We start from the raw sequence: 22,151 nt of genomic DNA, 5'->3' as shown, positions 1-22,151 counted from the left end.
GGGTACCTGCTGTACCCATGGTTATTAGGGTTGTGTTAGCTTAAGCTGTTATAACAAAATGCCACAGACTGGGTGTTTAAGCCACAGACTCTTACTTCATACAGTTCTGGAGGCTAGAAAGTGTGATATTGGACTGCATGATTCTGTTCCTGGTGAGAATTCTCTTCCTAGCTTTTAGATAGCCAGTTACCTTCCCATTGTAGGTGTACATGGAGAGAGGGTAGATATTCTCTGGTGTCTCTTCTTATAAGAGCACTATAATGGGAGCTGTTACCTCACAACCTCATCTGAACCTAATTACCTCCCAAATACTCTACCTCCAAATACCATCACCTCAGGGCTGGCCAACATACAAAGTGGGGAGGGGCACATTTAGTCCATAGCAAAGATGTTGATGCTCACAGGCCCTCTCAGTGCAAGAGTGAGGATATATATCTATATAAAAAAAGATAAAGAGCAAAATATGTCTATACACATCTATAGATATTTATTGCACACTTTACAGATATTTTTAATCTATCTATATATGCTGAAAACCAGGAGTCCATACCAATACCTCCAATTCCAATCCCAAACTACAGTTCATCCTAGTTTCTTCTTTTTGAATATTTATAACTCCCTTCTCCAACAGTGAGAAACCCAGATCCTATTGTCACAGTTATTATTTTCTTGTTTGATCTGTACCCCTGGGGTAATGAGGCTTTCATCTCTGCCTGTCTCCTCCCTGTGGGGATATCCTTCTCAGGCTCTGATACCTCATGCTAGGCACCCCTCCCCTCAAGCTCTGGACATCCTTTCTTACTGCACTAGAACTTGACCTCCCTGTTCTAGGTACTTCACCACCACCACCACCCACATTAGACACCTTCCTTCTCTCTTTGGACTCTGTCCATGCAAGGCTTCCCCCTGATAGAATTCCTCCTTGCTCTGTTTGGCTCTGACTCATCATATCATAACTCCATCACTCCACCTATGGGCACCCTCCTCACCTTCCTTGGGCTCTGACAATACTTCTTTGTGTGCAAGAGGCAATCATATTTACATGTAAGTCCACCTGAAGGCTTTGCTTTGGACACATTAATCCTACTAGAATCTGGGTGGGGGAAAAAAACACTTATTGGTGCAAAGAGTGACTTGACAAGAAAAGAAAAGGGCACTTTTACATCTAATCTCATTTTGCTTTTTTCTCAGAATAAATTGATGTGCAGCTTGGCCCCAGAGATCTAAATTATAGATGACCTTGAACATCAGACTAAGGCATTTGCTCTATATTTAAAGTAAAAAAATGGAGACAATATTAATGAGTTTGAACAGGGAAAAAAAATCATAGTATTGTGAAGAAAACTTTAGTTTCTAATGACCAAATTGAAAAACATCATGAATAGGTTGTACATTATATTAACTATTTTATAGTTGGAATGCTGTTTAAGCTGGTTTAATGGTGAGTAGTATATTTATGCTATTTGAATAAATCTGCCTTGATATTATTCCCTGACTTGTTACTGTCTTGCCATTGACCACAGAAATCAATGTTTATGTTGCTTATATTTATAACAAGTAAGGTATCATAAAATGTAGTGCATATCTAGAATAACTGACTTCATCTAAGTAAGAAAAATGTATGCTTTTCAAAATTCTTTTTCACATTTAAAGGAAAGACTATTAAATATTTGGGCATTTGATGTTTTTAACAGGAGAAAGGCATGAAGATTCTATTTAGTAAGTTTTACATAAGTATTACATTCAAAATGAAGCAGAGCCCATCCCTTATGTACTAGGTTGGACAAAGAATAGTAAATCATGAAAATATAGCAAGACAAAGGGTGTGTGGAAAAGGGAGTTAATTGTGGAAAAGTAATGGGAAGATCAAGGTTACTCTAAGGTTTGTAGGATTTCTCTTAACCTTCTCTGGTGAGTGTCTTTCTCCTGGCATAAGAAGGGAACCTTTCATGTGGAAGTTATATCTCCTACTTTCAAGAATAAAAAGAAACGTCAGGGGGGCTGGGGGTATAGCTCAGTGGTAGAGCATTTGCCTGGCATGCCTCAGGTATTCTTGCAGTTGCTTTTTTACAAGTGTCTTTAAGTAAAAAATAATCAATGTGCCAAAGCAGCATATCTTGGGGTGATATACTTGATTCTCTACAAATTCAACATGTAGCCATAAAGACCTACCATTTTACCTTCCAAATATACCTTCATGTTCCTTCCTGCTTCTCATCTTTCCTTTCTCCAAAACTCTCTCTCTACCTTGCTCCCCTCAGATTTCACATCACTCTTAAAGTATAGCCCAAACTCTTTAACTCCTCTTACAAAGCCCTTGAAGGTCTGGACCCCACTTTCTTATTCCACCTCATGTCACCCATCTCCCCTTTACCCTGTGCATTCTGGTCGTGTGGAACTCCTTGACCCGTTCTCTTGGTTCTGAGGCTGTGCATGTGCTGCTCTCTCTGTGTACAATTGATTTTGGAGAAACACCTTCAGCACTGCTTAATTACTATGGAAACTAAGGTATAATGAGACTCTGATTTTCAATACACAGACTGGAGAGATCGGCCCACATGCTCTTTCAACTAGGTCAATAGCGCTTGACATCAACTGACTGCAGGCATCAGAGCCCTCATGGCCTCAGGTGTCAGCTCCCAAGTTCACCGGGCAGGCCCAGAGCAGGGTAACATGGAAAACAAGGAGAGAGAAGATAACCATGCAGACAGAAGGCAGAGATTCCTGGAAGGGTGAGAAAGGTCCATAGGGGAGCATGAGAAAGGAAATGAAGGAGTAGAAATGGAGAGAAAGAGGGGGGGGGGAAGAAAAGCAGTTGAGAGGAAATGTGAAGATAAGGTTACTGAAAAGTGAGATTGATTATCAGAGGAAATATGGAAATATACAATGAATGTTTCAGAAAAAACAAAAACTTCTTACGTATAACAATTTGAAGTCATGGAGATATTTTATTGCTTAAAATTTACAAGGCTGGCTTTAAAGAAAACCTCTCTGACCTCTGACCCATGGTCAGGTCTGAGGAGACTATGCTTTGGTTTGTCCACATGCTGAAGTCCACAGTCTCCCATCAGTGCTAAGGGAACATCCTCTGGTGAAGCAAATCAAAAGTGAACTTTGGTACTCCATCGTAGTTTGTGGCTATCTTAACTTACATAAGAAATAGGGGGAAAAGCCTTAGATCACATTGCCTTGAGTTTATATAACATTGTTAAAGACTTCTCTGAGGTAGATAGGAGATCTTGTAGGTTTTTAGCCCCCGTTTTACAAAAACGTAAAGTGTAAAGGAAAAAAAAAACAGGGATTAAATTGTATACAAACAAAGTCTAGAATGGGAATGTTTTGGCTTAGTTGTCATATCTTTAATCAGGTGCAACAAAACTAAGCTAATTTCACACGAGAATGATAAAAATGTTTCAGTTGGTCCACATTCAATGTGGCCAAATAAAACCACATTTCAGACTTATTCCCCTGAGTGCAAAACTAAGAACTATGCTCTGGTTTCACTTTTAGTCCTATTTCTCTTCATTTGAAGGTTTCCCTTCAGATTTGAAGACTGCCACTGTCTTCTGATATCATTATTTTCACTCACAAGCTTTGGCTGATGGAGTATTGGTCCCACAGGCAAGTGACATGCAAGAGCTGCAGGGCAGGGCCTTTCTCTCCTGTGGCCACCACAAGGGGAATCCTAAGAGCACTTCATGGATCTTACAATTACTTGTCTTTTTGTGACATCATAAAGTTCAGTACTGGCAAAGTGTGGGTTAAGGTACTTAGTACTGTGGGAGGGAGAAATGGGCAGGAGCAGGCTCATTTCTTGTCCTCAGGGCACTTAGCATGGCTTGTAAAAAATGTCTGCTCTTCCTTTTTCAAACTTGTTTTTCTCTGGCTTCTCTGTCCTCCAGTTAATATGATTTTTCTGGTTTCTGTTTTTTTACACTGTCATATTATGTTCTCATTATTCTTTCAATGTTGGACTAAATAAACCCTAGGGTATTGCAAATCTGTATTTCCCTCAGAAAAGAATGTGCTCTTCATTAATGCCAATGATTTAATATTCCATTGGCTTTCACAACACAATAAGCAAGACTTTCTTAGGTAAATTTGTTTTTACAAGGCATTTAAAGTAAATTCTGTGGGTTTATTGCCCAACATGAAGTAAAACTTTCCCCAGAAATACAGCAGGGTTCACAGAATCCTCCGCATTCACTGAGCCTTGGAGCCAAACATGACAACATAGGAGGAACAGGACTCTTGAGTAGTGGGTGTGACCAAAATACAAATAACATTTGATTTTCCAAACTCACAAAGTATTGGAAATCAAAACTGTGATCAAATAAGATTATATGTGAGAGGCATCCTTAAGAGTCGCCACGAACTATGTGTTTTTACGAAGCCACTGAGCTATCCTGGCACTTCGCTTTTTGTTTTTCAGATTTTCATTCTTTATTGTCTGTAATTTGGCATGAACTGTGATCCTCTGGTGCTCCTCCAACATGTTACTGAAAAACTGCTGCAGCTGGAAGGACAGAGAGACAAGCCAATCAGTGCAGTCTAACTTTTCACTTACACAATATAAAACAAAGCACATACCAAATGGCAACATGATTCTGCAAAAGGGTAATGAGAGTAGGAATAAGCAGGAATGTGTATACCTAGATAATGTGTCCCTGGGGAGACTGGTGACTGAGACAAATGTGATGAAGGCCATGCTTACCCAGAAAAGTCAAATGCAGATTAGAAGGTTCACAAAACAGAACTTTGTCTATTCCCAAAGCACATCCTAAGCCTCCATAAATATTTACTGAATGTTATAGAAGTTTTGTGGACAGAGATACAGTGAGACTCTTTTGTATCTCAAAGGAAATTGTAAAATTTCCAAAGTTCAAAATGGGCGTATAGCACAAATTTTATTTTTTATTTTCTAATATTTTAGTCAAATTATCAGTTTGCAGATGGCATGATTATACATATAGAAAATACCGAATATCCATCCAAAAAATATTAGAACTAATAAAAAACATTCAGTGAAGTTGCAAGATATAAAACCAAAAAAACAAAATTCAATAGCATTTCTAAACATAAATAGTAAATTATTTGGGGAAAAAGAAAAGCAGAAAAACAACCTTATTTCTGGTAGCTACCAAATAACTAAAATAAATTTAGTCAAAGAGGTGAAAGAACCTTACAATGAAAACTAGAAAACACGGATGAAAGAAAATGAAGAGGGCACAAAGGAAATGGAAAGACTTCCAACGTTCACAGCCTGGAAGAATAAATATTGGGTAAAATGTCCATATTCCTCAAAGCAATCTACAGATCCAACATAATCTTATGAAAATACCAATGATATTCTTCACAGAACCAGAAAAACAATTCTAAAATTTGTATAGGACCATACACACACACACCTGAATAGCCAAAACAATCTTTTGAGTTTTTTAAAAAAAGCAAGAGGCATTGATTGCACAACCTAATTTCAAAATATATTAGTAAAGTTATAGTAACTAAAACAGTACGGTATTGATATAAAAACAGATATATCGGGGCTGAGGTTGTGGTTCAATGGTAGAGCGCTTGCCTAGCATGTGTGAGACACAGGGTTTGATCCTCAGCACCACATAAAAATAAATAAATAAAATAAAGATAGTGTGTTTATTTACAACTAAAAAACTATTGAAAAAGGAAAACAGACATATCAACCAGTGGAACAGAATAGAGAGACTAGAAGTAAACCCACACACATTTATAGCCAACTGAACTTTGACAATAGTGCTAAGAACATGCATTGGAGAAAGGTCAATCATATCAGTAAATAATACCGGGAAAATGGAAAAGCACACAGAGAAGAATGAAGCTAGATGATGTTTTAATCACAGAGAAATGGAGTAGATAAGGGGGCTGGGGCTGGGACTCAGTGGTAGAGCACTCGCCTGGCACACATGAATGCTGAGTTCAATCCTCAGCACCACATAAAAATAAAATAAAGGTATTGTGTTCACCTACAACTAAAAATATGTATATATTTTTTAAAAAATAAATAATAATGGAGTAGATAAGGAGGAGGAAGATAGGTATGCCCTGATTTGAACATTACATTACATACATTAAAACATTAAAGAGTTACTCTATAAATATGTGTAATTTTATTTATTAGTTTAAAAAAATTTAAGAACAATATTTTGACAGTTAACTCATCTTTTGGCTAAGTTGTCTCATTGGATCAGGCCTAGAACTTAGTTACTGGATAGTATAATATATGCCACAATATTATAAATAAGTCAGACCACAACAGAATGTGATATTCTGAAAGTCTATTTCTGTGTCAGGGAGTTAGAACTCAGAACACATATTACCATAAGATGATAGTGTACCCATACCTGCTCATAAAACCCACTTAAACCTTGATGCATTTGAGATTGAGTAGTAATCAGGTTATCAAGTTTAATTACTGTGTATGAAAAAGTTCTAGTGGAAAGCAGATTAAGGATCTAGGAACTAGCTTTTCACTCTTTCCTTCCCTGCCCACACCTGCCAGGAAGTGGGAGCCACATGTCCACAGCTCCACACCACAGGTGGCATGCTGATGATTGGGCTATTGCAGTGTTGGGAGGGTTGGGGACCTGCAGGACCATAGATGGATTCCATATGTGCTTAAGAGCATGTGTAACGCCAGGCTTCTTGCGTGGAGCATTAAGAGAGGAACATTAAGACCAGGCCAGAAGTGTGAGGGTGTATGGAAGCTGTGTGGGTGAGTAGGAACAAGGGAATCAGATGACTTCTTTTTCACTTTCCTTTTTAGTAATTATTTAGTTATTATCATGTGAACTGACTAATATGTTCTAGTAGGACTGTTGGACACTAATACTTTGACAAGGATATCCATCATAACTAATTTTCAGAATTGCAATAATAACTACTGCTAAATAAATTTTTGTGCATTTTCCCAATCCTTGGAAGGTCAAGGATTGTTAAATTTATACCAACTTTATTCATTCCTTTATTAAACAACACCACAAATTTACTGGTTTCTGTAAAGCCAAAGATGAACTAATATGCATTGGAATATACAAACAAAATCTCAGTCTTGATCCTGGAACCTTCATTCCCAGCATGTTCTGGGTGAGCCTTCCTCCCTCCCATGTGGGGACTCCCTGATACATCAAGTTCTGACAGTTCAGCCTCAAGCCAGCCAAACCCCAAACAAAGATAATTCCTTCAGGAATTCCTCATGATTACTGCATAATAGACTGTTTCTCTTTCTTTCTCTCTCTCTCTCTCTCTCTCTCTCTCTCTCTCTCTCTCTCTCTCCCTCCCTCCCTCTCTCTCTTTTTTACTTAGGATCAAATATTAGGCCTTGAGGTCCTACACATTTTTTTTTGTTTACTTGCTTGGGGAGAGTTGAGTTTCCTTTCTTGTTTACACAGCATCTTCATGTACATATTAATATAGTTTCAGACCATGATGTTTAATTTAATCAGTTTTTTATTTTTTGGAATATAATTTGAGAACAATAAGCTGACCAGTATGCTGTATAGTTCAATGAGTTTGAGCCATGACCTTTGAAACCACGGCTTCAATCAAGAAACAGTACTCATTTTCATCACTCAAAACAATATTTTGACAGTTAATTCATCTTTTGGCTAAATTGTCTCATTGGATCCCTCTTGGGCTAGGGAAATAGCTCCATTGAGAGTGCTTGCCTCTCATGCACAAGGCCCTGGGTTCAATCTCCAGCGCCATGAAAAATAAAAAGAATTCCCTCTTGTGTTTTACAGTTCATCCCTCCTTCTGTCCCAGGAAGCCATTGATCTGCCTTTTTTGTCCCTTTAAATTTTCCTAGAATGCAACTGGATTCTTGTATTCAACATAATCAACTTAAGATTCATCCGTATTTCTACACAAATTCATTCCTTTTGTATTTGTACTGTTCCACTGTGTGGTTACATTACAATTCACCCGTTGTAGACATTTAGATGACTTCCAGTTTGGGGCCAATGTGAATAAAGCTGCTATGATCATTCATGTATAAATCTTTCTATAGACAAAGGTTTTCATTTTCTCAAGCAGAAATCTAGAATTGGAATTGTTATGTCATATGTGTCTGATTAACATTTAAAAACTGCCTGTTTTCCTAAGTGATTGTACCATGTTACATTGCCACCCCCCGGCCAGTCAAAGGAGTTCCAATTGTTCCATGTTTTTCCCAACTTTCAGTATGAGAAATCTAATTTTGCCTATGCAACTGGATGTGTGAAGGTTTTATTTGTATCTCTCTCTCTCTCTCTGTGTGTGTGTGTGTGTGTGTGTGTGTGGTGTCCTTTTGTAGACATTTGCTTTCCCTTCTCATTTTACTTTCTGATTATAGTATTCTTTTTTTTTTCCTTCCAGAACTATACCTCTACCATTTCCAGTGCCTGGAGTTTGAGCTGGTCTAGCTCCAAGTTTGGATACATGAGACTGGACCAATCGTAGTATCCTAGGCTCTATCCCTCCACAGCTACACACAATGATTAGTGCTAAGACAAATCAAAGTCCTTTTTTCAGGGCAGAAACCTGAAGGTGGGTAAGAAAGGATCACTTTTTCTGCAACTGAGAGTGCAAAAAGTCATGTAAGTTGGAGCTTCCACATGAAGAAAGCTTGTGTAAGAAGAACTGCAGCCCAGAGGAAAGCAAATACAAGATATGGAAAGCCCTGTGTTAGGCTTCAAGAATACAAATACGGTTGATATTATCTCAGTCCTTGAGGAACTTATGAAAACCTCATATGGTCATCATATTCACACACTAATTTCAGGATAATGTGGTAAGCATTATGATAAAGACACTCATAGGATGATTTGGGGGCATAGAGGAAAACCGGGTATAAATCTATTCGGTACAAAATTCTAGAATATGTGGTTGGAGCAGGATCTTAAAGGGCAATTAGGAATTATCCAACCAAAGCAGAGATGGGGAAGATATCAGAAACAGAAGGTACAATGTTTCTGAAATCTAGAAAACATAAAAAAATGATAACCTAATAAAATCTGTAAGCACTATGTATACTTGAGGGAAAGTATGTGAGGTATTTGTTAGTCTCTCTTGCTTTCTCATACTCAGTGGTAATATAAGCAAAAGTGAAGCCAGAGAGTAAAGCAGAGGCCAGATGATGAAGGGCATCATGTACTAATTAAAATATTTTTAAAGTTTATTCTAAAAGCTATGAAGAACCACAAAGAATAGATAAATGACTGGCAGCAATGTAAAGGAAGGCATGAGGGGAAGAGCAGCCTGGGAGAGGGAGCCCAGGCCAGTCCACTGTAGCAGTTCAGGTGAGCAAGAATGAAGTCCAACCCTCCATGGACAGACATGTCCATTTCAGAAGGATAACTAAAAACCACTTCCTTTACAGTGATAATACCACCAATGGAAATATAGAGTATAATAATTTAGGTAAGCATGTTATTTTTAATTTTAGCAAATCCAAATAGTATCATAAGAGCTTTCCAAATTATCATATGTTTTTCAATGTTTAAGGTGCTTACCTCCATAATCTGTAGATCTGTACTTATGGTTCTTCCAATTACGTACATTAGAGTAACCAGTGATTGTGTTCCATACCTACAAAACAGTAAAAATGTGATTCAGGGGTCAAAATTATTTTGCAAAATAAAGCTGTGTTTTGTGCAGCAGATAAATACTAAATGTACAACCCTTATTAATTGCTATCTCCCGAATCCAGGCAAAAGCAGGAATGAAGTTCAATTTCATCTTTTAATAGAAAATCTGTTGTATAGAAAGATGTTTTATTAGCACTAAAGACATTTATAAATACTGAGTTGTGTAACAGTTTTTGAAGTTTTTTTATTTATTTATTTTAAATATAGATAGATAGATAGAGAGAGAGAGAGAGAGAGAGAGAGAATTTCAATATTTATTTTTCAGTTTTCAGCGAACACAACATCTTTGTTTGTATGTGGTGCTAAGGATCGAACCCGGGCCGCATGCATGCCAGGCGAACGCGCTACCGCTTGAGCCACATCCCCAGCCCTGAAGTTTTATTTAAGTACTAAAAGCTCTTTTAAAAGCAACATCTGTGCTTATTTTTTAATGAGGTAGTTAGAATACATGTTCCATGTCTCAAATTAAGAAAATGTATAAGGCAGTAAATAAACATAAATTATGTCCCTTAAAAAGCAATAGTTGGCATAGGGTCAGTTTCAGAACCACTGACTAAAGTACCCTTCACTGTATTAAAAATGTTGTATTAGTTATGTTTTTGGAGAGAGGATTCCTATCTTCAGATACTCTCAGAATGTTGATGATCACTGAAAACTCAGTCCCATGGCAACCTCCAATAGGCATGGTAATTAAAAAATGCCCTTCAGTCAGTGTCCTTGAATATCTAACAAGAATAATCTGAAAAAAAAAAAAAAGCTGTTGCTATGGAAAAAGAGCAGATACATACCTGTCCAAAGTGTTGCTGTAGCTAAAAATGTAAATTAAGGACTTTTGGATGCATTAAAAGAAAGAGAGAAAATTAAATTAAAATAGGATTATTTTAATGGACTGAAAAAGAAATGGTTTCATTGCCTTGATAATTAATACATGCAATTGATTTAGTTCAAAATGCCTACTTGAAATTAAAAATTGTAAAAGTTAATTTGCATATGTACAAATATAAGAGAAAATTGAACTTTTGGTTTTTAGGGTCCCAAGTGTGTCAAGCTATGGCTACTGGAGCAAAGAGAGGACAAAGCAAACAAACCTGTGTCTATGGAGAAACGGCAAATATCTCTTTGTGCTCCATTTTAAAAAGACAAGTAGAAAAAAACCCAAAGCATAAGAAATTTGAGTTTCAAAAAAATCAAGCTTCAATCTTAAAGACAAACATAAAACAGAAGAAAACTGTCTACTATGTTAAATGTGTGATTTTCTGCCAAAACAGGAGAAAGGTGACCCCAAGCGATGGAGCTGGGTTTGAAATCACCTTTATCAAATTACAGAGTGTAAAAATTGGAACATAGAGTTAGATGTAGGCTTTAGCAGATTGAATGAGATAGTGTGTGTGCATGGCCTACCAGGGTCCCAAACAACTCCATTCTTTCCTGATCTCCTCAATCTCAGGAGTCGTTTTTGAGAAAGACATGATTTACCACTCTTGAAAATGCATTTTCTTTCATTATTATTAATCAAAAACATATGCATTACCAATAGTTTATACTTCAGAATTCCAATTTATTATAATTAACATGAAGAGCCAATGTATGTCTATAGTTAACCATTTATCCTTCGTAAAAAGAAAATGGTAACTAATATTCAATTTTAGTGTGGGTACAGTGATTTGGCACTCTAGTATGGTTGACTTTCAGCCTCTCCCATTTCTCATAGTTCTCCCCCCTGTCCCTAGCCAGGTCTGATTGCTTACAGAGAGCATGGTCACCAGGTCAGCAGAGAAGCATTGAGGTCTAATCCAGGGCCTGGCCATAGGCTTGGGCACTGCATTCTGATAACATTTCAGTTTGTTTTTGCTCCTCTGCAACCTTTTCAACCCTTTTCCCATCATGAAATACAACAGAGCAGAAGAGAAAATGAATCCACACTTTCAAGCTTAGGACTTAGGCAACATAACAGCAGTAGGAGAAATCATGTTTAGGGAAGAGGAAGGAAGGATTCATTTTGGACCAGTTAGGTGTGAAATTGATTGAATTCTGTATTCAAGTAAAGCTAGGGTTTTCCTATCAGCCGTGAAGCCCACTTAACAAGGATGGCAAGGGCATGAATACCACTTTTATCACATACAATAAAAGAGTCACAAAAATATTATTGTTTTACTCTTGTTCAAGTTCTTTCATAGGATCCATCCATAGCTGTTACCTATTGACTTTCTATAACCTAAAAGGTATCTTTTCAAAATTTCATCGTTGATCCAACAATTAAGTAAATCCCCCCAGCTACAGGTGTAATGCCCTGTACATGGGAGTGGGAGCAGTTGACCACTCCAGGCCCACAAGAATCAAGTTATCTTACTGAATCAAATGTTGAACATATTTATCTGGATTAGATTTCCTGGGAAGAATGCTAGACCCTGCTGAGGGGAGGAGAAAGTCTATGGACTGCTGTTGCCAGGGTGCTCAACATTCATGACTTTGCTCTAGGAGACAACGTCCACGAACTGCCTACAGGTCATGGTGAAACATGTGCCACGACTGCTTGAGACAGGGAGGATGTACTTAAAACCAGTGTTGACCACTCCATGCCCACCAGGACCAAAGCCAGACATCCTGAGATGATGTTTGTTTTTGCATTTAGATGTGCCGACCAGTCCCCCACCCCATGCCCATCATGTCTGCATCCCTAAGCACAGGATCCCAGAAGGATATCACCATACGAGAGTGGTGAAAAGCCCTCTGGTCATGCTAATCCTAATTCCAGATCCTACAGCCAGGACCAAACCCATCACCCATTAAAAATTTTTGAGTCTTGGTTAATTAATTGCCTGTAAAATTAATTGAGAATTGTTTTATGGGTGGTTGTGAAAACTGCAATTATTGCAAGTATAAACATTTTTTTCATCCTAATCATGGCATTCCAACAGGGCTAAAGGATGTTATCAATGTCATAAAGTAGAAAATGACGATATTGAGAAAGAGAAACTGACTGACATAGGGACTCATAATAAAACAGATATACAATCTAGTAAGATAATATTAATAATAATGAACTTTAAGCACTTATTGTGTGCTGAGTACTTTAAGTAGCATATTCATAAACTATCTTAAACATGATTATTGTTATTATCCCCATGTTAGGAATAAAAAAAACTGAAGCTTAGATTTTAAAAAATTGTTTAAGGTCACACATTAGCATTCTTCTCAACCTATGATTGACCTGATTCTACATTTTGTGTTCTTAACTCTATGACATATTATGTCTTTAATGGAATAGTGGGTAGACAGAAAAAACTAAAATCACAGTAAATAAAGGGACAAGAAAAACAATGAAGAGACACTAGAGGAATAAACCACCATTTTGCTATAGTGTTCTTTGTAGATCTTCCCACAACCGTCCCCCCATTCTGCAATTGCCCTAATAGCTTTAACACACTATTGGCATTAAGCACAACCAGTGTGTGCCTCACAGACACAAGTTAGAAATGAGAGATCACCAGTGAAGAACACACAAAATCAAATTCTGTGGCAGATATTGAAACCCTGTTACAACATGTTCAACCTCTTACCCCCAAACTTATCTCCTCAATCCCATCTTCCCTTTTCCAGTGCTCTAAGCTCCAGCAGATCAGTTTTTGTGACCAGATCCAAATAAGCCTCCTAGTCTTGCCTCCAGACATTTCCTGGTGTCAGGTCCTCATATAGAAGGAGTGTTTTTCCCAAACCACCTGTTCCAATCACAATCTACTCCCCACTTCCTCTTGAAAGCCTTTGAGATCTCTCTTTCACAGCATTCATCAGACCTATGTACATATCACTTTACCTCCCCATAAGTGCTTAGACTGTATCTTGACATAAAAAAATTTTTAAAAAAACTAAGATATTTTGTTACTGGAAAGAACCTTAGAATTTGTCTGATACAACATCTGTCATTTTACAGAGGAGGAAACCAACGCTTAAATGTCAACTAGTACACAAAAAATAAATACATGTTACAGTTCCAGTTCTGGATGAAAGAACTAGAAAAAAATGTCTCTCTCATCTGTCCTTCTGGAGCATGGGATCTACTGGCATGGGATCTATTGTCAACATTTTGTTGACAATAGAGTATCCTATTATGGTTTGGATCTGGAATGTACTCCCTCATGTGTTCAGACGTAGGGCTTTTAGGCAATAATTGGCTTATGAGGGCTCTGATCTCATCATGTGGCTGAATAAATGATTGGGGGATGGGATCTAGTTGAAGGAAATAGGTCACTGTGAGTATGCCCTAGACAAGTTCATCTTCTCTCTAGCCTCTTCCTCCCTCTATGTTTCTTGGCTGCTATGAAATGAACAGCTTTCCTCCACTATATCCTTCCACCATGATGTTCTGTTTCACCTCAGGACCACAGCAATGGAGCTCACTGACCATGGAATGAACCTCTGAAACCATGACCCCAAATAAACCCTTTCTTCTCTAAGTTGTTCTTGGCAGTTATTTTGGTCACAGCAACAAAAAGCTGACTAACACATATCCCAAGCTTATGTTCAGAAAGACTGTACCTGTAAGAGGCTAAGTAGTCAAAATGCATGGAAAACTCCACATTTCTTTTTGCAGGGCTTTTCAAGACTTTACAATGTTAACATACCTTATAGGTTTACAAAAGGCAGGGTTAAAACTGACAATTTTGAAACAGCTTGGGCCATTTCTACCTTGTTCACAGAAGACATATCAGTGTTTTCCATGAATAACATTCAGTGGAACACACTTGAGAAACCTTAAGTGATCTGAACATTTTAGAAAATCCAGCATACTTTTTGCACAGTTAATATAAAGTTTCATTTGGCATAATCTTTTTTAACTTATGCTTTTTATTCTATCTTCATCTTTACATAAAGATTGGTGACATGTTAATACTCATGTCAAATATAACAGTTCATAAAGTGATAATTAAATATTCTGATGTACAAAGAAGTAAACATTCCTGTGCCATTTTAAAGATATATAATATTTTTAATTATTAAATTAAAATATTATTTTAATCATTCATAAAATATCACTGTCTATTCTAAATAAAATCATCAGCAAAATTGAACAAAACTACTGTATATAATCTAAACACAGAAAATAAATGTATTCAATATAGAAAGCAAACTTGTTTGAATCTGAAAGAAATTTTGTAGTAGAATGTTCAAAAGGAGTGAACAAAGATTAATTTGCCATAAATATGGCATCTATTATATTAGTGTGGTGTTTTCTTGAGTAAACAATAGAAATATTCAAGCCATAGTTAAAAGTCCATGCATTTATAATCTAGGAACTTCTTGGAGATAATGATAAGACTCATTTGGAGTTTAAGAAAGGAATTACTAATATGCTCTTATTTAATAGTTACATGGGTCATTTAAATAAATTGACAGATAATTAACTTTTCAGAGAGTAGAATTTAAGCCTCACTAGAATATTGCCAACATTTTTCTGTTCTCTAAATTCTTTTGAGGAATAAAAATTAAAACATACCTAAAGTCACTTAAATTAAAAGCAATTTTTGCCATCTTTAACACCTTTTCAATAGAGCACATGTACAGTGCATCTTCTAATTTTTTTTAAATTTCATTTCAGAATAGTTTTAAATTTATAGGAAAAGTTGCAAAAAAAACCTTGCATGTGCCTGGCACTCAGTTTCTCTCTTATGGTTAACATTTGTACAATATGTTTGTCTAATGAATGGGCTGATTGTCCTCTAATTTTCAATAAAGAAAATAAATAAGAATTTTTTTAAAAAATTAGAAGCATGCCCTTATCATTTATTTTCTCGTCTAGTGACGTCTATGGGCTAAAGAGGCCAATATGAGGAATGCATTATCATAGATGAGAGAGAGAGAGCAGCAAAGTCCAGATGTGTGTTTCAGGTGGCACCATACATTTTTTATGTCAGGATTCTATAAAACTGTTTTGAAGTTTCAATTTGCACATGTGCTGTGTATGGTATAAGAAGAAAGAATAATAAATGGAGTGACTGTTTCCCCCTGAGATCAATGCTGTCCAATTAACCTCTCCACAATAATGGAAATGTCCTTTGTATCTGTGCTGTCCTCTAAGCACACTAAACTCTTAAAACAGGGATAGTGTGATTGAGGAATTGACTTTTAAATTTTATTTACTTTCAGTTAATGTAAATTTCCATATGTTTGCTAATGGTCTCATATTGGGGCAATGCAGCCTCATGTAATTTTAAATACAGCATCTACTGGTCTCATGTTAAACAAAACTAGAATCACCTGGGAAGCCAGTGAAAGATACAGATTTTCTATACTGTTCTAGAAGATTCTGATTTGAAAAGGTTAGATAGACTTGGGCATCTTCATGCTTATTAGCCACTCCAGGTGATTCTGAAACATTGCTAAATTTGGAAGTTTCTGGTTGGGACTCAGGCTTCCTTCTCTGTGTGTGGACAACTCCTGGGGTTGACCAGCACCACTTCACTTTGAGCCACTCCAGTACATCCTATGAGGATGCTGAGTGCCAGGCACTACTAAAGAGTAAGCCTGGGAAGTAACTGTACCCTGTGTCTTCCTCGGGGCCCCAATAGTGCTTCAGAAGGAATGGAGAGTGTGACAGTTTGTGGTGATTACAACTCAGGTCCTCAAGCAAACCATGACATACTTCTTAAATGAGCTGTTTGCCTAACATTTTAATTCCAAAATTGCTACCAAAGAGGTCAGCAGGGGATTCTGGAAGAAGAGTCAAGGATGGTAGCTAAAGAGAATGACTGAGAGCAAGCTGACCAACACAACAAAAGGACAGGTGGCTTCATAGACCAGAAAAGCCAGGCCCATTAGACCTAGGTGAGCATGGGGACAGAGGGTTTTGTCAAAAGCTCCAAGGAGAGAGAACAGAGACTAACAAACAGCCCATGAGGCTCAAATCTCTGAAACTTCATGCAATCAGAGTACCTTTGCACATAATTCTGAATTCAAACTCAACTTTCAAATTCCTCCTGGGAGTTAAGGCTAAGGAAGGAGGGGATGGTCTTTAATGACCCAAGCAGAACTTGAAGGCAAAATTCACCTCTAAATGACCATCTAAAGCAAATAACCAACAATAACAGATAACCTAAAATAGGAGAAAAGGACAATATTCTTATTATATGGGTATAATATGTATGTTCCATTATGAACCAGAGAAGTGGTACAGTATAGATAAATTCTCATCTGAACATTTAAAATTTCTGAATCAAAACCACCTTTTTGGTGTTGTAAAGGTGTTCAATGAATATTTACAAAAAGAAAACATTCTATTATTTTGCTGCATAAAAGAATCATATTCTTAAATATTTATATTATAAATATTTGTTTTAAAGAGATAAACTTATTTAGAAAAGGTATCTTACAACTTTTCATGTGCTTGGATCTTGACTTTTGGCTGCTTTGTAGCTGCTTAATCTAAATAACAGGTAGGACAGATTAATTCTGGGTTTTTCAGAATGAATGGTTAAGTAATGTTTTAGAAAAACCAGTCGTGGAAGGTGTACTGTCTTGAGTCTTACATGTTTATATATATTTTACCCAACAGAGATGCTAGGAAGCAAGCAAATTGAATCTTAAGTAAGAAATTTAAAGAGCTCAAGAATACAGAATTCAGCTATGTAAAAGAAATCTGACAAAAAATTAAAGACATTAGCAACATCCAGGTCAACATAGTAATGAACATTCTTTCTTTTCTTTTTGGTACTGGGGATTGAACCCAAGGCTACTTACCCACCGGACCACATCCCAAGCCCTTTTTAACATTTCATTTAGAGACAGCGTCTCACTAAGTTGTTTAGGGCCTCACTAAGTTGCTGAGGCTGTGGCTTTGAACTCACTATCCTCCTGCTTCAGTCTCCCGAGCCGCTGGGATTTCAGGCATGTTCCATTGCACCCAGCTGAGCATTATTTCTTAAAGATAGTGTGATGAAATAGTCACGAAATAAATGAATGAATCATGTATGCACATACCAAAACATGATCTGCTCAAATCTGCATCTCTTTAAGACAAACTTCTTCATGGGTGTGATAGGGAAACCAAGTAGATAAATATCCTGTGCAAACCATTTTCATACAGAAACTCAAAATTGAAGGTAAGTAATGGCTACCCATTTGTGGTGAGACAAAATGCAGGAAAGATTATTGCTTTTCTAAACCATTGCAAAGGCAGTGCAAAAGACTCCTGTGTCAATGCCAGTCAAAAGCTGGCCCAGGTCAGTGACCTAAATAGAAGAGAGATCTCAGCTTCCTTCTTACCTTTCAATCACAGCTTGCCAATTGTTGATTAAGAAATCCTTTGCTATGTACCGGCCAACTTCAGATGCTGCCACAGCTTCCATTACATTTGTTTCATTAAAAGTGAATGGATATGTAGTGATGGCATACTCCATATATCTTCAAGAGTGCATTTGCAAAAAAAAAAAAATTTTTAAAAATTCAATATAGAGTCAAATAAATTGAATTAAAATCCCATGGTTTTAAGTTAGCAATTCATAAACAGGTTTCTTTTTAAATCTTTAGCACATTTCTGTTTTTCTCCCTTTGGTATATAAATTGAATCCCTCCACCAGGAACTTTCAAAATAAGTTGACCACAATCACCTGTTAAGTATCCATGGGTCTTTACTGCAGCTCATTGCATAAGCAAGTTGGATCCTTTCCTCCTCCTTTGTTGTATTAATGTAGACATTTAACAAAAAGTCCCATTCTTTATCACTTCCCAAGGCAATGCCATAACATAAAATCACATTTTTAATTGGATAAGGTATTCTGTAAGGTATAACATGCAATGATATTTCTCACAGCAGTTAAGTTATTCAGGTTGTCACATATTTAGAAGTAGAAAAAAATATTTGAAACCCCAGACATAAAAATCAAAAGTAGAGATATAGAAAAGTAATGCAGGAACTGTCATTTGCATTCATGCCATAGAAAAGATCATCTAATTAGCTTAAAAAGTGAGTTTTCAGAGAGAAGTAAATGAATAGTATGATGTAGGTGGATAAAAGCAATTTGGTCTTCTAACTCATTGTCATATTCCTCCTACAAAAATGTAGTCTCAGCTTTCAGTGAGACTTCAAATTTAGAGGGTGGTGGGGGTTGGGGGGGAGATGCTCTGATAAGTTCATAGACCTAACATGAATAAACAGTCACAAAGAACAACCCAATAAGACTCAAAACAAGAAGCGGAGAGAATTCTTATGTTAAATGTTTATGGAAAGAATGCACCAGCAATGAGAGGTCGTGGGTGACAATTTACCTAAGAATTTGAATCTTCTATTGTTGTGCAAAGACATTTTTTTTTGTGGCAAGAACCTATAATTTACTCTTTTAGCAAAAATACCAAAATTAATACAATATCACTCATTATATTAGTCGTGGTTTACATTATATTTCTATACATTTTCATTCTATGGATGTGCACCTTTGTATACTTGGATCTACATCTCATTTCCTCCAAATCTCTACCCCTGATAATCACTATTTCATTCAATATAGACGATTGTTTTTTAAAAGGATATTTGAAAAGAAATTAGACAGAGAGATTAACCAAGTGAAAACAAAATGATCACTGCCACTGTGAGAACATCCAAAAGATACAGACATCGGTTCTAAAATATGACACAAACAAGGGAAATTACAGTGTCTCTCATACTCGTTCTCTGGATGGTTCATCCATTTTCTGAAGAGTTCTCTTGACAGCTGGAGACAGTCTTCAAGACCCAACCAACATGCAGCTCCAAAAACTTTTTCCAGTGATATTCTTGAAGGAAAAAGTCAAAGAAAAGCATTTCATTTCACATTATCACCTTCATTTTCTTCCAAGAGTGAGTGCTTCATGAAAGGATGAGCACTTTAAAGCTTCCTTTCAATAACATCAGGTCTGTTTTTAAAAAATAGCTTTTGTGGATGACAAATGGATTTAAGATTCAGAGAAACTTTTGCTGAGAGGCTCTCAGGCACTAAAAAAGCTCCTAAGACTAGTATTTTTTGAAAGTTAGAAATAAATTACTGCCATCTTTCATCTCCCTCAAACACACATGGGTGTACACACACTCCACATCTGTTGTCAATTTACTTTTCCTCCCTTTGACAGTAATTGCCTTATGGATTAAAAAAAAAGTCTTTATAGTATCTGATCTAATACACTTAAAAATAAGGATTTCTCTGCAAGAAAAAAGAAAGAAAATAGTTTATTTTGCTCCTTCTGCAGTTTGCTTTCCCTTGCTTAAGTATCTGTTTCTTCCCTTATTCCTCCTGGCTATTGTGTGCATGTACAGGAAAAGAACAGAGGTGTTGGTTTGGTTTGATTTATTTTTATAGCTGAGCAAGGATACACATTGTGATTCAAAGCAAAATAATTTCCAAAATAATAGAGTGAAAAGCAACAATAAATCCAGGTAAGCAATCCCTTGCAGTGTGTCTTCCTACCCTCTCCAAGTTTGGGGTCTGGGTAAAAGAAGCCAAACTGGCTGTAAATTTCCAGAAAATGCAAAAGCCAAACGCTGTTGCTCCACCCTATAGTTTCAACCCAGCCTAGCCTGACCTTCTGATAAGCAAAAGTGGAATGTCCAAGGGTGGAGATCATCTGAGGGAGAGTTCTGGGCATTAATTTACATAACTTACTCCCTCTCCTTACCCATACCAACCCCAAGCTGGCTGCAAAAAGATGGAATTCTGAGGAAATGCAGTCACTCCCCAAGGTTGCTTGAAGAAAAGAACCGGCCCAGGATGCTACAAAAAGTAAGCCGCTTCAGTCTAATTTAGGAGAGCCAAGAATATGTCTGGTTAACATATGTGCTGCCTGATGGAGCACATTTGGCCATTCTGTTCATTCACACAATTTGCCTGCCCATTCTATCTTAGGCAGTTCTCACCTTCTTCCACCTTCTCATGTATTCAGTCCTATGTCCTTCCAGTTACATACCCTAGAGCTAAGATTTCTAGCCTCTCAAAGAGTACAACTGAGGGAATAATCAATCTTGTATATTTTGAATTTCTTTTTTGGTCTTTAATTGAGTTGCGCCTGATGCTGACTAGAAGTTGTAGCTATAATGCCTGTACTTTGGTGGCTAGGAATTCCCTCCCTAAATCCAGAAAGGCCTGTCCACACACACAAGCCTTGGGTCATGGGGTGTGCCGAGGTACCACAGCCCCAGGTTGCCTTTTGCCTCCTTCCCAGACCATCATGATGTGCTTACTCCCCTTGGGAAAAATCATTTGCAATACTCAAACATGCTCATATACTAGTGACCACTATGTATTACTGTCAACTGAACTCATTACATTTGCATCATGATAGAATTCCTGTTAACAATAATACAGAGGGCACTTTTCCCGCTGTGGCCTTCCCATGTTCTCTGACTTGCTGGCATAGGGTAGTTTGTTTAGCATGACTCTTCTCTGGTTTCAACCAGTAGCCTAACTTTGAGAAAATAGTTATATACTCCTGTGTGTGCACACATATACTTTGCAGACAAATTAAGACCCAAGGTATCCTCATTAGAATAAGATATACTCCATGTTTGTACACATATGTTAAAATCGACTCTATTGTCACAAATAACTAAAAAAAATTTTAAATTAATTTTATCACAAAAAACAATAGCTAAGTGTTCAAAGTCTGATGCTTTAATCTGTTCAAAACCTCAGTGGTTATTCTTTGTTCTTGGCTTTTTTAAAAAATGGAATGAAAAGAATGAGGTTGCAATCTTCATATCACTGATAAGAAATAGTTATTTATTTAGTTTTACCTAGGAATGTCACCCAATAACTGGATGTCTCTGAAAAAGTTTCTTAACTTCCCTGGATAGGTTTTATAATATATAATTGGATATAATACATTTGTCACAGGGATATTGTAGGAATGAAAACTGTGTCATAAAAAAAGAAAAAAAAATTTAAAAAGTTATTATTCCAAGCTATTATTCCCTATAAGGACACATATAGCCCACCAATCAAATAATGTACAAGCTCTCCCAATGAATAATAGTTATTAAGATGATATTTTATGAATCTGGAAACCCATTTATTAATATGAATAATTGTATTCAATTATCACTGCTTAAAAAGATACTTACAGAGCCAAATAGTCATCTTGCAAAGCTGCTACATTTTCACGAATTATTGTTGAATAAATATTCCATATTGAGTTAAGCCTTTTTAATAAATACTTCTATAAGCCACAAAGAAAATATACAGTTAGTTCTGACTCAGTATACTACATTTTTATTGTATTTCTTTTTATTTAAAAAGATATTAATATTAATATCGCTGTGGCCCCTAAATATCAAAAGTTACATATTTATTCAGAAATTTTACTTATTTATTATTAAATGTATGATTGTTTTATTTTTAACTTTTTGGGTTCAATTGCCTCTTACATAAAAGTGGTTTATAATAATGCTAATGTTGTAGCTTTATTGTGAGGATTGAGTAATATAATGTCTATGAGCACACTGCCTGGCATATGGTCAGAACTCAGTAAATA

The 22,151-nt window shown here is 36.6% G+C and overlaps 1 protein-coding gene across 2 annotated transcripts in view; it reads right to left on the bottom strand.

The window, feature by feature from the left end:
• Nucleotides 1-2,928: 2,928 nt before the first annotated feature.
• The window catches only part of Lvrn (laeverin), a 74,658-nt gene continuing 55,435 nt past the window's right edge, over nucleotides 2,929-22,151 (bottom strand). The window contains exons 15-20 of one of the 2 annotated variants that reach the window (XM_076856664.1): nucleotides 21,742-21,836; nucleotides 19,317-19,424; nucleotides 18,263-18,430; nucleotides 17,919-18,056; nucleotides 9,525-9,600; nucleotides 2,929-4,516 (exon numbers count right to left, since the gene is read on the bottom strand). In XM_076856664.1, the coding sequence (XP_076712779.1) occupies nucleotides 4,376-4,516; nucleotides 9,525-9,600; nucleotides 17,919-18,056; nucleotides 18,263-18,430; nucleotides 19,317-19,424; nucleotides 21,742-21,836 (726 nt within the window). In that variant the 3' untranslated portion in view covers nucleotides 2,929-4,375. Of the gene's footprint in view, nucleotides 4,517-9,524; nucleotides 9,601-17,918; nucleotides 18,057-18,262; nucleotides 18,431-19,302; nucleotides 19,425-21,741; nucleotides 21,837-22,151 lie in introns of those variants that run through there. The other variant, XM_076856665.1, reaches the window with a different exon arrangement.

The sequence above is a fragment of the Callospermophilus lateralis genome, chromosome 5, assembly GCF_048772815.1.
Source record: "Callospermophilus lateralis isolate mCalLat2 chromosome 5, mCalLat2.hap1, whole genome shotgun sequence".
Classification (NCBI taxonomy): Eukaryota; Metazoa; Chordata; class Mammalia; order Rodentia; family Sciuridae; genus Callospermophilus; species Callospermophilus lateralis.
This window is presented reverse-complemented; position numbering and strand designations above follow the sequence as displayed.